This window comes from Branchiostoma lanceolatum, chromosome 8 (genome assembly GCF_035083965.1).
Source record: "Branchiostoma lanceolatum isolate klBraLanc5 chromosome 8, klBraLanc5.hap2, whole genome shotgun sequence".
Classification (NCBI taxonomy): Eukaryota; Metazoa; Chordata; class Leptocardii; order Amphioxiformes; family Branchiostomatidae; genus Branchiostoma; species Branchiostoma lanceolatum.
Genome location: NC_089729.1, coordinates 10,318,548 through 10,333,184, shown reverse-complemented (window position 1 = coordinate 10,333,184; position 14,637 = coordinate 10,318,548). Strand labels below are relative to the sequence as shown.

The 14,637-nt window shown below is 41.8% G+C and overlaps 1 protein-coding gene across 1 annotated transcript; it reads left to right on the top strand.

Moving 5' to 3' along the window:
- The first annotated feature begins 725 nt into the window (after positions 1 to 725).
- On the top strand, positions 726 to 14,637 carry LOC136440094 (uncharacterized). The gene is made up of 13 exons (XM_066435897.1): positions 726 to 1,335; positions 2,340 to 2,472; positions 4,280 to 4,441; positions 4,954 to 5,094; positions 5,838 to 5,999; positions 6,611 to 6,771; positions 6,992 to 7,136; positions 7,336 to 7,547; positions 8,004 to 8,168; positions 10,967 to 11,104; positions 11,726 to 11,867; positions 12,249 to 12,422; positions 13,008 to 14,637. Exons 1-13 carry the CDS (start codon positions 1,006 to 1,008, stop codon positions 13,187 to 13,189), a joined length of 2,247 nt encoding a protein of 748 aa, XP_066291994.1. The 5' UTR covers positions 726 to 1,005; the 3' UTR covers positions 13,190 to 14,637.

Here is a 14,637-nt window from a genome sequence, read left to right as displayed (position 1 = left end):
TCTGTCCTGGGGTCACTATTGTGTTGTTGTGTTTAAAGTGATACTGTACATAACTGTATATTCAAATACAAACTACACAATACGTGACATATACATATACATATATATAGATGATTAGAAGAGCATAATGGCTGTCAATAAAATATATTCACTAAACCTGAGTGTACATTCAGTCTTAATTTTCTCTCACTGTATGGTCTAATTAGGCAATCTTATCGTATCACTGACAAGATAGTCGTGTTGACATCGCGAGATGTCGCCGTTCAAGGTTCAAGTCGCTTGTCATAAAGTCAGGCTGCACAGAAAGTTTCTAATTGACCAGATAATGTCACGTTAACGAAAACCAATGACACTTTTTTCTTAGATGGAGGTCAAGGTTGTTTTTTTTGTAATCGTATGTCGTCAGCTAGATGTCCTTCTCTAATGGTTAGCTGTACTGCAGTAACGTTACATTCTGTTATTCACTTCCTCAATGCCTCAACTGAAGTGAATTCAAAGGCTTTCGTGCGGTGCTTGCGTAATTGACCTGTGTCAAGCCGTTTAATGATGTGCAGGTCCTACATTAGAACAACAGACTGCGTGTCAGCTAGAATACCATCCTTCATGGCCATCAACATCAATACGCCACAACGTCACAGTCTGCCGGTGAAATCCAAAAGCACAAAGAAGTGGTCCAATATGGACACAAAGGGAGCTGGCTTTCCCATGGTAACGTAGAGCATCACTGCGTGTGCTTTTAGTTGTGATATGGTCATGATGGGGCACACTGTTCAGAAGCTGTATCGGTAGAAGCATCCTACAGCGTCAATCCTCCGTACCTTAGTGTTGGTGCTCATCTCCAGCTCTTGGAGCTTCCTGTCGTTCTTTGAGTTAGTGGACTTTTGTAGTGCTTCTGTTTTGCGGGATTTTTTTAATCACAGTAGGCCCAAAACCAATGTTGGGATAAAAGAAAACGGATTTCAGGAGTTTCTTCATCGAACACACAGGCTACAAGCCTTTATAACGATGGATGGAGTGAGGTGTACCGGTGGAGCTTTGCTGGTCCTGATGCTGGCTGCTACAGCTGACGCTGGCTTCCACCCTGTTTCCTCTGGCCTGGAGTTTCCCCACGCCGTTGCCCTGAACCGGACCCTGGTGGACGTCCCTCACCGTCTGCTCTGTCACGAGCTGTGTCTTAAAGACGCGTCCTGCGCCTCCTTCCAGTACAACCAGACGTCTCGGGAGTGCCGCATCAGCACCTCGCGGGACGGACTGGAGGACAAGCCCGGGGATGAAGTGGACGACTCGCTGCACGATCTGGACGTCGGAAATGTTCTTCCCATGGCAGCCTACTCGGTGAGATACATTCATGTGCAACCTAGTTTTCCAATCCCCAATACGCTTAAACAGGGTAAACTCACAACCAGAATTATTTTCTGTTTCAACGAAAACCTACAACCTTTTTACCGAGCATTTCTGAATGTGTGAAAATTAAGCTTACCGGTTCTATTAAATCGAGCCTACAATGAAGAAAATTTTAGTCATGGAGACTTCAATAGTGCTTTCCCATATCTTTCTCTTTCCAAGTGGAACAGAACTTGCGGCGTTGTCCATCCACATTTTGCCGTGCACATTCCAGGCATATGTATATTGCTCATGATGGCCTTGGCTATGGCCATCAGTAAAGGTGTCTCGGCAAGGCGCATCCGCTAACGTTGATAATAAGACAGACGTGATGATTGGAAAGACAGCTAACCAGGGTCTGACAGCTAACTTAACTAAGGCCTGGTTATGTGAGTTGATACGGTCTCAAACAAGAATACCGTAGATGATATGCTATATATGAAGAAATTGTGGTTTTGAAATGAAGGTTGCATACAACGCCTTTGGAAAAGAATGTCACAGCTCCTCAGAATTCAGGAGTTGCATTGTAATCTTTTGCATATATAAGACGTTATTTCAGGATGGGTCTTAGAGAATCGTCCATGCGCGATTTCTTCATTTGGTTCTGACTGACGAATAGGTATTAACTTTGTAGCTACGTGAATATCATGTTGTTTCAATAAATCTTTTAGAGATCTAGAACTTAGCGATAACTCTAATGAGAATATGCGATAATTCATTACATTTATAAATTTCAGGAGATCATTTTAGCCCCCAAAATGATAACGTTATAATCGATAGTGTTGATTGCAGTATTTTGATGGTTATTTTTATTTACTAATAACTGAAAAGAATGAGATTCAAGAATTCCCCTTTTGGTGAAAAGTGTGATAGCACCAACACTCTATCACATTAAGAAGCACATGACCAGATGTCTACGTGGTTTGAGAATAACGCAGGTTTAAATCGTTTCCAAGGACTCTGACTGCTACTCGGAGCCTGAGGCGTGTGTTAACGGCCATGTGTGCGGGGACTCGTGTGACCATGACGGCAGCATGGACTGTGCCTGCCGGTCAGCTTCCTGGGACAGACAGGAGTGCAGGCCTGTCGGTAGGTGGCGCTTTCCTTAGTCTCTACCTGACTAGCTGCTGGCTATACTCCTGGCCAATTATTCCCTTCGCCAGCATGTTGTTGGTTTTGCTATGGTGGAGAGGCTGTGGATGTAAATGTGTAATCAACACAACTCGAGAAGTTGGGGATGGATGTTCATGTTTCGTAGGTAGCTATATGTATGTGTCGCTAGGACGAAGGTCAATTTCAACGACGGGCATCCCGGCGGCTTTCTATGGTACTGCAGCGGAACTTGTTCACCTTATTTTTGTCGAATTCTGCTACCCAAAACCCTGTAGGAAGGCCTTCTGGATCATGGAGGCTAAAATTTCCCTCGGAACATGAAAATTGAATAGATGAATGGTATGAATACGTCAAAGAGGCAGTAGTGGTTTCAATACGGGATTCCCAAAATGTAAGAACAGGTACATTCTAATTTTTATTGTACTAGGTACCCGTTATAAAGGAGCAACAAAGATGTTATCGTGACCCCATAGAAACGGGTATAATGATTCATAGAAACGGGAAGACACAGAGGAAACAGTGTGAGATGAATAATTGATTGGAAATGTAAGCTGACAGTCTAACGCTGCGTGTTTTGCACGAAAAGATGTCTCCTCCTATACAGCGGGTAAGTCATCAGTTCAATCTTGACGCAGCCGATTGTAAGAAAAGATCAGAACTCATTAATGTCAGACGGGATGAATATCGAATATACCGTTTTAGACCCCGTTCACACTCATTTTTTTCAATCGCGATTGAAGTATAATCGCGATTGTTCGATCCGATCGCGATTGAACGCAAAGAAACTTTTGTGTTCACACTGCTTTTCACCAAGTGGATTAAAGTACGCCGTGATCCGATCGCGATTGAAGCACGATTCAGGCACGCTTATTATTTGAGGTCATAGGTTGAGGTCAACGGTTCGTCGTCGCTTGCTACAAAATGGCGGGAGTCCACCAACTTTTCGAGAATGTTCTGTAGCCGTGGAAGGGAAGGCAATCGGTGGGCTATGATCGCGAGAAGGCGTGAACGACGAAGGCTTTTGTATATTAGCCTAGCTGTAATACAGGTAATGAACGCGGCAAGAGCTGTAGACAGGACAATCTGGGAGCGTGAACGAAGCGACGATTGGTGATTCCCACCCCCGGAACAAGCCGAAATACACGCCGATCGCGATGGAATGAATCGTAGTTGCGTTCACACTCAAAATTTGATACGATTGGATTGGATCCGATCACGATTAATCCAATCAAACTACCTCCGGAGGTAGTTACAATCCAATCGCGATTGGATCGTTTTGGATCGTTCCAATCGCGATCGGGAGCGTTCACACTGAAAAAATCAATCGCGATCGGATCGATTCAATCGCGATTATACTTCAATCGCGATTGAAAAAAATGAGTGTGAACGGGGTCTTAGTGTGCAAATTTGCAACAAAACACAATACCAATTGTGAAGCCTGAGTAATATGATATTTTCTTCTCTAAGGCTCATTGTGTGAATGTGTGTTGGTGTGAAGAAATTGAGTGTTTGTCACACATTACTTGTTAACTTTTGCCATTCAGTGAATTTCATTATATGGCAGCAGGGTGAACAACATTGTCATAATGGTAGCTGTACTGCTTTTCAAGAATCATGTCATACATAGAAATCTTCGCCCAAACCTACAGTTTGTCTCAGACTATCCTATCCTATCTTCTCTCTCTCAGAGTAGGGTACCAGGGAAACTGATTTGTACAATGTAACGTTTGATTGCTTGCTTGTTTGTTTGTTTGTTTGTTTATTTGTTTTTGTTTTACCCCAGAGCTGGGTACCTGGGAAGACTGGGGTCCGTGGGGAGACTGCTCTGTAAGCTGTGGAGGCGGGGTCAAGAAGCGCATGCGCACATGCAGGGATGAGTATGACGGGAAGACGTGTGTGGGACGAGACACTGACGTCAAGCTGTGTAAGAAACAGAACTATCCAGGTGAATTTAACATGAACTGAACATTTTCTACACTACAGTCATCCGTTTAATACAAGGTAAAACGTTTCTTCAAACAACCAGGAGTTAACACCTAGCCGATGTTTCGGTGGGTCGTCTGTCACCTCCATCATAATACTCCTGGTTGTTTTAAAAGGTAAAAAAAAAGGTAAAGCGGTTATCCTCCTGGTTGTTTTGAAGAAACCTTTTACTTTGTAATTTGCCAACCTGATGAAAGTATTCATGGATCATTTGTTACATATTCTTAATGTCTGGACATAATTTTTTTTGAATGCGTGGTTTTCATGATTCGTAGCTTAACCTTGCTTCTCCAATTTACATTTACTACTGTTACTAATCATGGTGACCCTCTACTGCAAACTGTGTCTTGGCCTTGGCAGTATGCTTTTCAAAAGAAGACAGGTTTGGGTGATTTTCAACCTTAAAAACGGTAGCAGTGTTGAACGTTGTCGCGGTACATGTGCTGATCAGATCTGTTTCCCCTGCCCGTGTAGAGTGGGGTGAGTGGGGCAGCTGGACGAAGTGTGCCCGGTGTGCGGGGTTCCGGACCCGGACCCGCAGCTGCCCCGTGTCCGGGGAGTGTGGCGGGAAACACCTGGACAGGAGCGCCTGCTCCAAGAGCAAGGAATGTTCTAGTAAGGTTTCTTTCCTTAGTCTTTTATGATCATCTCCCAAAACGCAGGTCTATCAAACAGTAACTTATCATATAAATCTACTGTACCCTTTTCGAGACATTGTAGACTGGTAGACTGGTTTATTTTTGTCATCATCATTTGACAGACAAGCCTCATGGCAGCCATTACGAGGCTGAATTGCGAGGCAAAATAAAACATAGTTCATTGTAGTTTACACAGCTTTCAGGCATCGATTAAATGTTTTTAGACAATCAATATCAGTTAAAACATTTACTTAGACCATTTAAAATATTTCACAATCACTCTCTTAGGGATTGCCTCGGGACAAACAATGCTATGAAAATGTGGTAACAATGTTCTCTAGAGTTAGATCCCTTGGACATCCTGGAACATGCAACTCTGATTTGCAAAATACGAAAACAAGCAAAAAGTACTGACTCGGTCCTTTGAAAACGTTGCCAACGAGCAGTTAAAAATAAAAACAGCGTTCGTGATCACCCCTTTACCCGTCCTTGGCATTGCCTGGAAAATAACTGTTATGTGCTTTTTGATAAGGTTGCAACTGTTGTGTTTTTGAAATACAAAATTTGAAAGCTCTCACGTGCCTTCTCTCACCTGCCAACATTTCGGCAATTGGTCCTCTCCAATAAACTCCGCTTCGTCTTACCGATAGGTGGCGTTGTGGCAAGAATGCGGTCCCAAACGTGACTGAGTTAAACCTCATAATGATTCTTTTTTTCCAGCTCATGTGAGGCTGCAAAGGGGGCAGTTTGTGACTGACGGGTGGGTGGAGGTTTGGGACCAGCTGAACGGCTACTGGAGGCCGCTGTGTGGGGAGTGGACGGAACAGAACGGGAGGGTGGCGTGCCGTAATCTCGGCTTCCAAGATGCGGAACAGGAAACACGTAAGACTTGCTATACCCTCCCCAATTATAACCGTTAATCACATACATGGCATACATTGGTAATTTCTTACGTACAGATCTGTTGATCTTTTTTCTGTGAAATACTTGAAACGTTCATCAGACTAGATTCGTCTTGATAACTCCCGGCTCTCTTTCGAGATACGATTTACGGCCTGTGCTTTAACCGAAGTGGTAAAGTGAGTCAGAAATTCCATATTGTTATTACAAGTGACGGCGGCATTCAAATGAATCTTTTGTTTGGCAATTCAAATGACCATTGAAGAAGGTAAATTTTGCCTTTATGTACGTTTCGTGTTTTCGGTGCCGTTTGCCTCTAGGTGGGCCTCTGTGTGTGTGTGTGTGTGTGTGTGTGTGTGTGTGTGTGTGTGTGTGTGTGTGTGTGTGTGTGTGTGTGTGTGTGTGTGTGTGTGTGCGTGTGTGTGGACAGTATATATCATGTAGTTGAATGCGCACGTGTGGATGAATATTTTGGCATGTAGGCAGATGCCCACAGAACGAAGGATAAGTTTTCTACGGATTCCCTAGCATCTTTCTACAGTACTACAGCAGAACTTGCGAAGTCCGTATCTTTGTTATTTTTGTTCTTACAGCGCCAGGAGTCATGCGCCTAGGCTGTTTTAACGACGCTCCGTCGGACGGAAGCCTGGGAGGAGACTACAGCAGTGTTGACGGTCCACAAGTGACGTCATCATCACCCGCGGACTGCCTGGCTTTCTGTCACGTACGGGGATACAACTATGCCGCTATTCGGGTAAGACAAACTTTTTTTATACTTAAAGATACATCACTCATGTTTCACTAATGTTGTCGATGAAGCGAAGACCATTCATGATCTTTGACGTTTGTAAGTATTACATGTAGAATAACCTTGAGTTGACAAATTCCATATCCTGCATAGAAACAGCCTAATAACCTGTAAGTGACATCTCATAGTCAAACCATTGCATCTATTAACAGTGTTTTTTCCACAGAGCGGTGACGTGTGTCAGTGTGGGCGTGGCTATGCCAGGACTGAGCAGGTCAACTCGACCGCATGCAGCCTGCCTTGTGCTGACGACCCCAGCCTCACATGTGGCAGCCCTCAGTCCGACCAGCTGAACGACGTCTACACGCACGGTAAGGGTCCGGTAATGTTCGACATACGATAGGTTTTATAATACAACAGCAAATTGAGGACATCGTTAGGGCATTCGTGGATGTGTTATACTGTCAAATCTGGATTCAACAACCGCTCAAGGGACAGACTATGGGACTACTGCTTTACCTTTAATCGTAAAGTTGTATTGCCTAATGATAAAATCCCGATTATTCACAGCACTGCATGGTAACATCATGTACTTCCCCATGGACGAGAAGCGAGATGAGAACCAAGAGTTTGTCGGCAACCCACCAGCCTATGGTTATAACGGCGCCGGTCTCACAGACGGGGTCGTCGGCAAGGCGCTGACTCTGAACGGAAATGTCCAGTACCTGGAGACTCTACCTCTAGATGGAGCTTGTATTGGCAGCACTGTAAACTGTGAACAGGTTCGTTGTACAATGAATTTTCTCCGTATGATTTTTGTATAATAAGAAGGCGCAGGTTTGAGTGACATTGACAAATATGATACAAATTACAACAACATTAATCATACCCATCTAATGGAGAATAATTTGAAAGAAAGATGCAAACTACAGTCAACTTTTGTACATTCAAATGTAAATGCAAAATTGATATTGCTTGGGGTATTGTGCCCAACAGAGACGATGTCTTTTGTACTTATCATTCCGAAGGCAAGATGAGTATTATCAGATATGGCATGGCCATGGATAGTTTGGATGAACATTGGAAGGAACATCGTGTCTTTATATCTTTTCCATCTTCATTTTTTTATTACTCTTCCTGTAGCTTTGAGCAGATCTTTGATTGTATTGACTGCATTGATTGGTTGTATTACCTCTATTGATTTTATTGACTGTATCTATTATATTGATACTCATCAGGGCTTCAGCATTGGGATGTGGATCAAGTTGATGTCAGAGCCATCGTCTGACCGTTACTTCCTGTCCAGCGGAGGTCACTTCCCCAAGTCCTGGGGCCTCAACTTCTACTACGACGTGCCGGACGGACCTGGGTTCTGGATCACCTATGTGGAGGAGTGGTGCACGGTAAGAGCAAGAGCAAGAACTTTTGAAACTGCTATAATCATCTCCATGAAAAATGGAGATATAGTTTTGAGTGTGTCTGTTTGTCTGTCTGTCTGTGTTTCTGCACCACTCCAGTCAGCATAACTCAAGAACTTTTGGATGGATTTCGATGATATTTGGTATATGTGGGGTGTTGGGAAGCCAAAATTCAAGGTCGATTTTGGGCCCCCTAGTATGTGACCTTGGTACTGCAGCAGAGCTTCCGTTTTTGTATTTTTTGACCTGGACGTGCTATGGTCTTGATTTTTGGGTGGCAGATAGCTTGTGATGTAATTAAGAAGTGGTGTAGGTTTGGACACCCTAGCAGCTTGCGCTGGAACTGCAGTGGCATTATTGTGAAAATCTTCTAAGGGGCATAACTGAAGAAAGGAACGACGGATTTCCATTATATTTAGTATGCAGGTAACTTAGACAGAGATGTACACAACGAAGTGCAAATTATGCTAATTGGGACTTAATTCGCATAACTAATGAGGAAAATCTATATTTGCAGTGTTTTCCATTATCAGACTCAAATACATGTAACAGATGTGGTTTATGGCGAGTGGATCATCAACAGATACCAATTATGCAAAAAAAAACTAATTTGCATAATTAATGCAAAACACCACATCTCATCTAATTGGAAAATTATAGGATTGTCAACATTGCAACATGTGTAAGTTAAATAAAGGTGTTTATGACCAAGCATATATTATGCAAATGTGTAAGTCATTTTTTTACCTGCTCTTACACCCGTAGCCTTTAAAAGTAGAGCATAGAAGGTGGAGGCGGAGGGGGACTTGAGCAGATGAAAAGTTTTATAACAGGAACAAATTTCCATTCCTCTCCAACCATGTTGTGAAGTTGGCACCCAGAAATGCGTGATGTACCAACTGCAGAATTTACATATACGTGCAGGTCGACAGAAGACCGAATCGCTAAAAAATTTCACCATAAAATTCTTAACTGTACTATGATATTTCACTGTATAGTTGCTGTATAGTACGGTATTTTGCTGTACTTCACAGCGCAATTCAGGCATCCAATGCAATGGTGACCTATCATCATTTGTTAACATTTGTAAACATTCGTAAACATACGTAAACAGTTGTAAACTTTTGTAAACTTTTGTAAACTTTTGTAAACTTTTGTAAACATTTGTAAACTTTTGTAAACATTTGTAAACTTTTGTAAACTTTTGTAAACTTTTGTAAACATTTGTAAACTTTTGTAAACTTTTGTAAACATTTGTAAACTTTTGTAAACTTTTGTAAACTTTTGTAAACATTTGTAAACATTTGTAAACATTTGTAAACTTTTGTAAACTTTTGTAAACTTCTGTAAACTTTTGTAAACTTTTGTAAACATTTGTAAACTTTTGTAAACATTTGTAAACTTTTGTAAACATTTGTAAACTTTTGTAAACTTTTGTAAACTTTTGTAAACATTTGTAAACATTTGTAAACATTTGTAAACTTTTGTAAACTTTTGTAAACATTTGTTAACATTTGTTAACTTTTGTAAACTTTTGTAAACATTTGTAAACTTTTGTTAACTTATGTAAACATTTGTAAACTTTTGTAAACTTTTGGAGATATAGTTTGGGGTGTGTCTCTGTGTGTTTCCGGACAACTGTAAGCAGCATAACTCACGAACCTGTTGATATGATGGATTACGATGACTTTTGGTATGTGGGCGGGTGTTGTGAAGCCAAAATTGAATGTCGATTTTGGGCCCCCTGGTATGTGACCTTGGTACTGCAGCAGAACTTGATTTTGACCTATGGTCTTGTTTTCTTTGTGGCAGATAGCTTGTGAAAAAAAAAAAGAAGTGGTGTAGGTTTGGGTCCCCTGGCAGCTTATTCATTCTGGAACTGCAGGGGCGTTATTGTGAAAATCTTCTAAGGAGAATAACTGAACAGAGCAACGTTGGATTTCCATGATATTTGGTATGCAGGTAGCTTAGACAGAGATGTACATAATGACGTGCAAATTATGCTAATTGGGACTATTTGCATAACTAATGAGGAAAATTAGCAGTGTTTTCAATCATAAGACTGTAAAATATGGCAAGTGGAGCATCAACAGACACCAATTATGCAAACGAATTCCTAATTTGCATAATCGATGCAAAAGCACCATGATTAATCTAAGTGGTAAATAATAGGACTCTCAATATTGCGACATGTGAAAGTTTGTTAAAGGTGTTTATGACCAAGCATATATTATGTAAATGTGTAAATCATTTGCATAAACAGAATAGTTCATGGAGAAATGATGTCTACGAACTCTTGCTCTTTCATTGTTTCAACGGGTTGATAGGGAAAATGCAATGGTGGATTTATGTTGAGAGAAGGTTTATTTTCTTTGTCTATCTGGGCTGGGGCCTGGTGGTCACCAGAACTGGCTAGAGGGTCTACGCCGAGAGTAGCAAAACCTGGCGACACTTAGCTATGTATGTCTGTAACCGCCATTCATCAGACTCGCGAATGATTAAAGATTGATATGATTGATATTCTTATCTATGATATAAAGATATCTTTGCACAACAATGGGGGCACCTCGCCGTATATGAAAGTATCTAACTATCGATCACTATATTCAATACACGACAATGTGAGACTATGTCATTGTAAGGATAAATATACCTTCTTTTTTTTTAAGTTAGAAGTTTAAGTATGATTAAAGTTTCCAGACATCTTGCATCCACTTATGGCTGTTCGTAAGTAAGTCTCATCAACGCATAACGTCTTGGTTAATCTTTCCCACCTGTCTTAGACTCACTTTTCCCTGCCGATCGACGTGTGGATGTACCTGGTCCTGTCCTGGAGGCCTTCTTGTGACATCAGCATCTACATGAACAGCACCATGGTCAAGTTTACATCGACTCCAAAACGGATGAGGCGACTACAAAAGGTCTGAAAGCACATTTCTATACCTGTGTGCGTATAGTCTGAACTACATAGTCTTTTGTAGAGTATATTAGATTCCTGGAATTGTTATACAACTTGTCATACGTTTGGTTTCAAATTGTTATTGCGAGCTGTCTTGTAATGTCGGCCATCTCAGTTTGTGATCAATAACTGTGTTCCTGTGTTTTTATATATAACACTTGTGTTGCCTGCAAGTAAGCCAATTGCACGCACTGTACCTTACCAACCGAGTCAGGTACCCATTTAACGTTACAACTAGATGAAAGGAAGAAAGCCTTTCATAATGTCTTTCGATCTCGTGTCCTCTAGCCTAATTACTAAGCCATCCACGTTACTTTAACTTATAGTAGACCACTGGTTAAACAGCTAGACTTAAAACCATAATCACTATCTTCCGTGAATAGTTTCATCAGGTTGATAAGTCCCTGAATAAAAATGCTCTTTTTCTAACCGACGTTTCGGTGACCATCTGTCACCTTCCTCAAGGCAATTCTGACTTGCTCAGATTGCAATGCAGTACAGGTGTCGCTGCTTATAGATGCGTTCCCAAACTCAAAGTGCTAACATATATAAACTATTACACTCTTTATCTTGTTTACGACAGGACGAGTACACACACCTAGCGATAGGAGCGCCCAACACCCTGAGCGACGTTGCCGGCATCACCGGCGACTTCCTTCTGGACGAGGTTCGCTTCTGGGACAGGAAACTGACTGGAAAGGAGATCTACGAAGTCATGATGCACGGTTAGTTGAGATACTGATGAAAAAAAGTCCAGCTGAAATACACAATTACTAAAATACATTCTTTACATGAAGCAACAATACCACGTTTTTAAACTGGGTCCCTTGATATTGAAACCACAATAACGTTGATCATATACAAACTGCTTATTGGGATGTTGGTCATCTTTGTCACACCCTACTTTTGCTTCTGTATGTCATTGACATTTTTCCTCTGGACAGACTAATGAAGGTAAGGTTATTTCAAGACCTTGAATAAGGGAATAGAAGCTCTTCAACTTTCTGGCTGTGATGCCTGCCCTTGAAAGATGTTAGATGTGCCTTCTATATATTAAAAAACCTGGCGATATCTTCACGGATGATCGAATTATGTTTTCTAAACAGACCTAAGGATGTCGGGAGATCACTACCACCCACCGCCGGGGTCAAAGGTGATGAAGGGCAAGTTCAAGTGCACCGGAGAGGAACCGCTACTGGGCATGTGCGAACACAAGGAGGACTCCTCATTGGCTGATGAGATCTGCGGGACGAACGCACAGGCCTTCGTACGCTGCGTCCGTAAGTCTGCCCATAACATTGAATATCTTATCGCTATGTTTATGTACGGAGTTAAGGAACGGGGTTGGGGTTAGGACTTGGGGTTAGGAAAATTAACATTAGAAATTAGTTAATTTAATACCTTGCATTATTGAAGCAATGGAATATCTGTAGTATCTTCACCACAAGTGCCAACATCTATGGCGCTGCCTACTTGACTAAAAGAAATTCGGCATCGCAAATACAAAGATGCAACATCAGTAGCGTGCCTAGTCCAATGGCTAGTGACCCTGCCTCTGGACCAAGAAGTAGGGAGTTCGTATCCTGGCTGTGTCGTTCATCCGACATGCACACTACTAGAAAGGGTTGTAGCCCTTAGATGAGACCTTAAACCGTGATCCAATGTTCTTGTAATATGTGCTTGTCAAATAGAGCTAGGAGAATTTTCCCCGGTACAGTAAACATGAAATACTGTACATAGCGTCTGCCTTCTGTATCTCAACCAGTGCTAGTGGGGATTAACTATTCAGTGAGCTAAACGATTCCAGATCACTTTAATTCTTTCACTTTGAATATACATCTTTACAATTCTCTCCCTCCCTACAGCTAACGGCTGGTGGGACGAGTGGTCCCCCTGGAAAGCGTGTGAGAACGGGAAGCAGAGCAGGACCCGTAACTGTTACACCCCGTCTCCCCTCTACACGAACAACTGTACCGACAGCCCGGGCCCCAGCGAACAGATCAGGGCGTGCGTAGCAGAGAAAGACGAACCGCCTAACCAAGGTTGATGAATGATCTTCATTTGTGAATTCTTGCTGGAAACCGCTAAATGGAGTAGTTATCCTATTACATCAAAGACTAAAGTAAAATATCCTTTGTGTTGATAGAGAACGAGGTGAGAAAAAAAACAGTTAAGCATATGATGATATTAATAAATCTATCATTTACACAACAGCTAAACATATAAAGCTATGCTACCCCTAAATCTATCGTTTACATGCCTATTCTCTCTTCTTTAAACAATTGTATACGAACTCTCAAAGAGTATCACGGTGGTTGAGACTACAATGTTGTCTGAGAATAACAAAGAGTCATTCTTGACATGCTGTTCCCACATACGGCGTGCAGAATTATCAAGAACGTCATCTGAACATTTGATCTCTCCACGCCCCGCACATGTGCACATTAGGATAGACGATATGGCATTGTACTTAATGATTATAGGCAAATATATTATAACGTTTGGTGTCATAGACTAAATGACAGGTTTTCCTTTAATAAAATAGAAATATCATCAGCTGCTTACAGCTATCATTCATTGTATGCTAGTTGAATCATCATGTCACCTGAACAATCATATTTAGAAAGGCTCTTTATATTTATCAAATTAGACAGTAAGATATGAGGAGAGATACAGGAAATGTGAGAGCTAATGAAGCGGTCGGTCCATGAACCAGTATAACCTACCTTATAATTATTGTGTCACTAATATCGATCAGTTATCATCAGTATATTCGGTAACAGTCGTCGTTGTTAAGTGTTATATTTATATTTTCCCCTACCACAGGCCTAGGTAGAGTGAAATATATTGCTTTTGGCGACGCCTCAGTGGCGAGCCAAATGGTATAGTATTGTGTGCAATTTGCAAATATTCTAGGAATTACACAGGCATTTGTCTACAGGCATTTAAGCCAATAGAATGTTTGTAATGTTAGTAAGCAGTTCATATAGAAAGCCATGTAGCCCCCCCCCCCTGGGGACAGAAAACCTAGACAGGCAACCATACCTGTGAACCATATGTGTCAGGCTTATGTATCATGTATACATGACCACTCAGATCCATTTATTTATCTCTGTATTCTTTTACTAGGCTAGCTCCCTCAGTGGCTTGGCACTGATTTTCAGGGAGGCCCTAGGTCTGTGAGTGTGTTTGCATTTGTGGCAGAACAGGTAGTCATCAGCCCTTTTCGTTGGAAATCCTGTATGAACAGCACCACCTATCAGTGCCCTAAGCAGGGTACAGTAAAAATTAAAATAATTACAACGTCTCTGGTATGTTTGGATGTTTGTCCCTGGGACCTGGTTTTGTCATCCAGGTTCCCTTGGGTAGTCTGGTATGTTTGGATGTTAGCCCCCATGACCTCAGGTCCTGTAATGGTGGAATGTGGGTCATCCATGTCCCTTCTGGTATTCCATTGGTACCTAGGTCAGGGGTACCCCAGGAATACAGAGGATA

Coding starts and splice junctions, on each gene's coding strand:
- LOC136440094 (XM_066435897.1), top strand. CDS start 1,006: ATGGATGGAGTGAGGTGTACCGGTGGAGCTTTGCTGGTCCTGATGCTG. Junction 2,473..4,279: donor ACAGGAGTGCAGGCCTGTCG/GTAGGTGGCGCT, acceptor GTTTTACCCCAG/AGCTGGGTACCTGGGAAGAC. Junction 8,169..10,966: donor ATGTGGAGGAGTGGTGCACG/GTAAGAGCAAGA, acceptor CACCTGTCTTAG/ACTCACTTTTCCCTGCCGAT.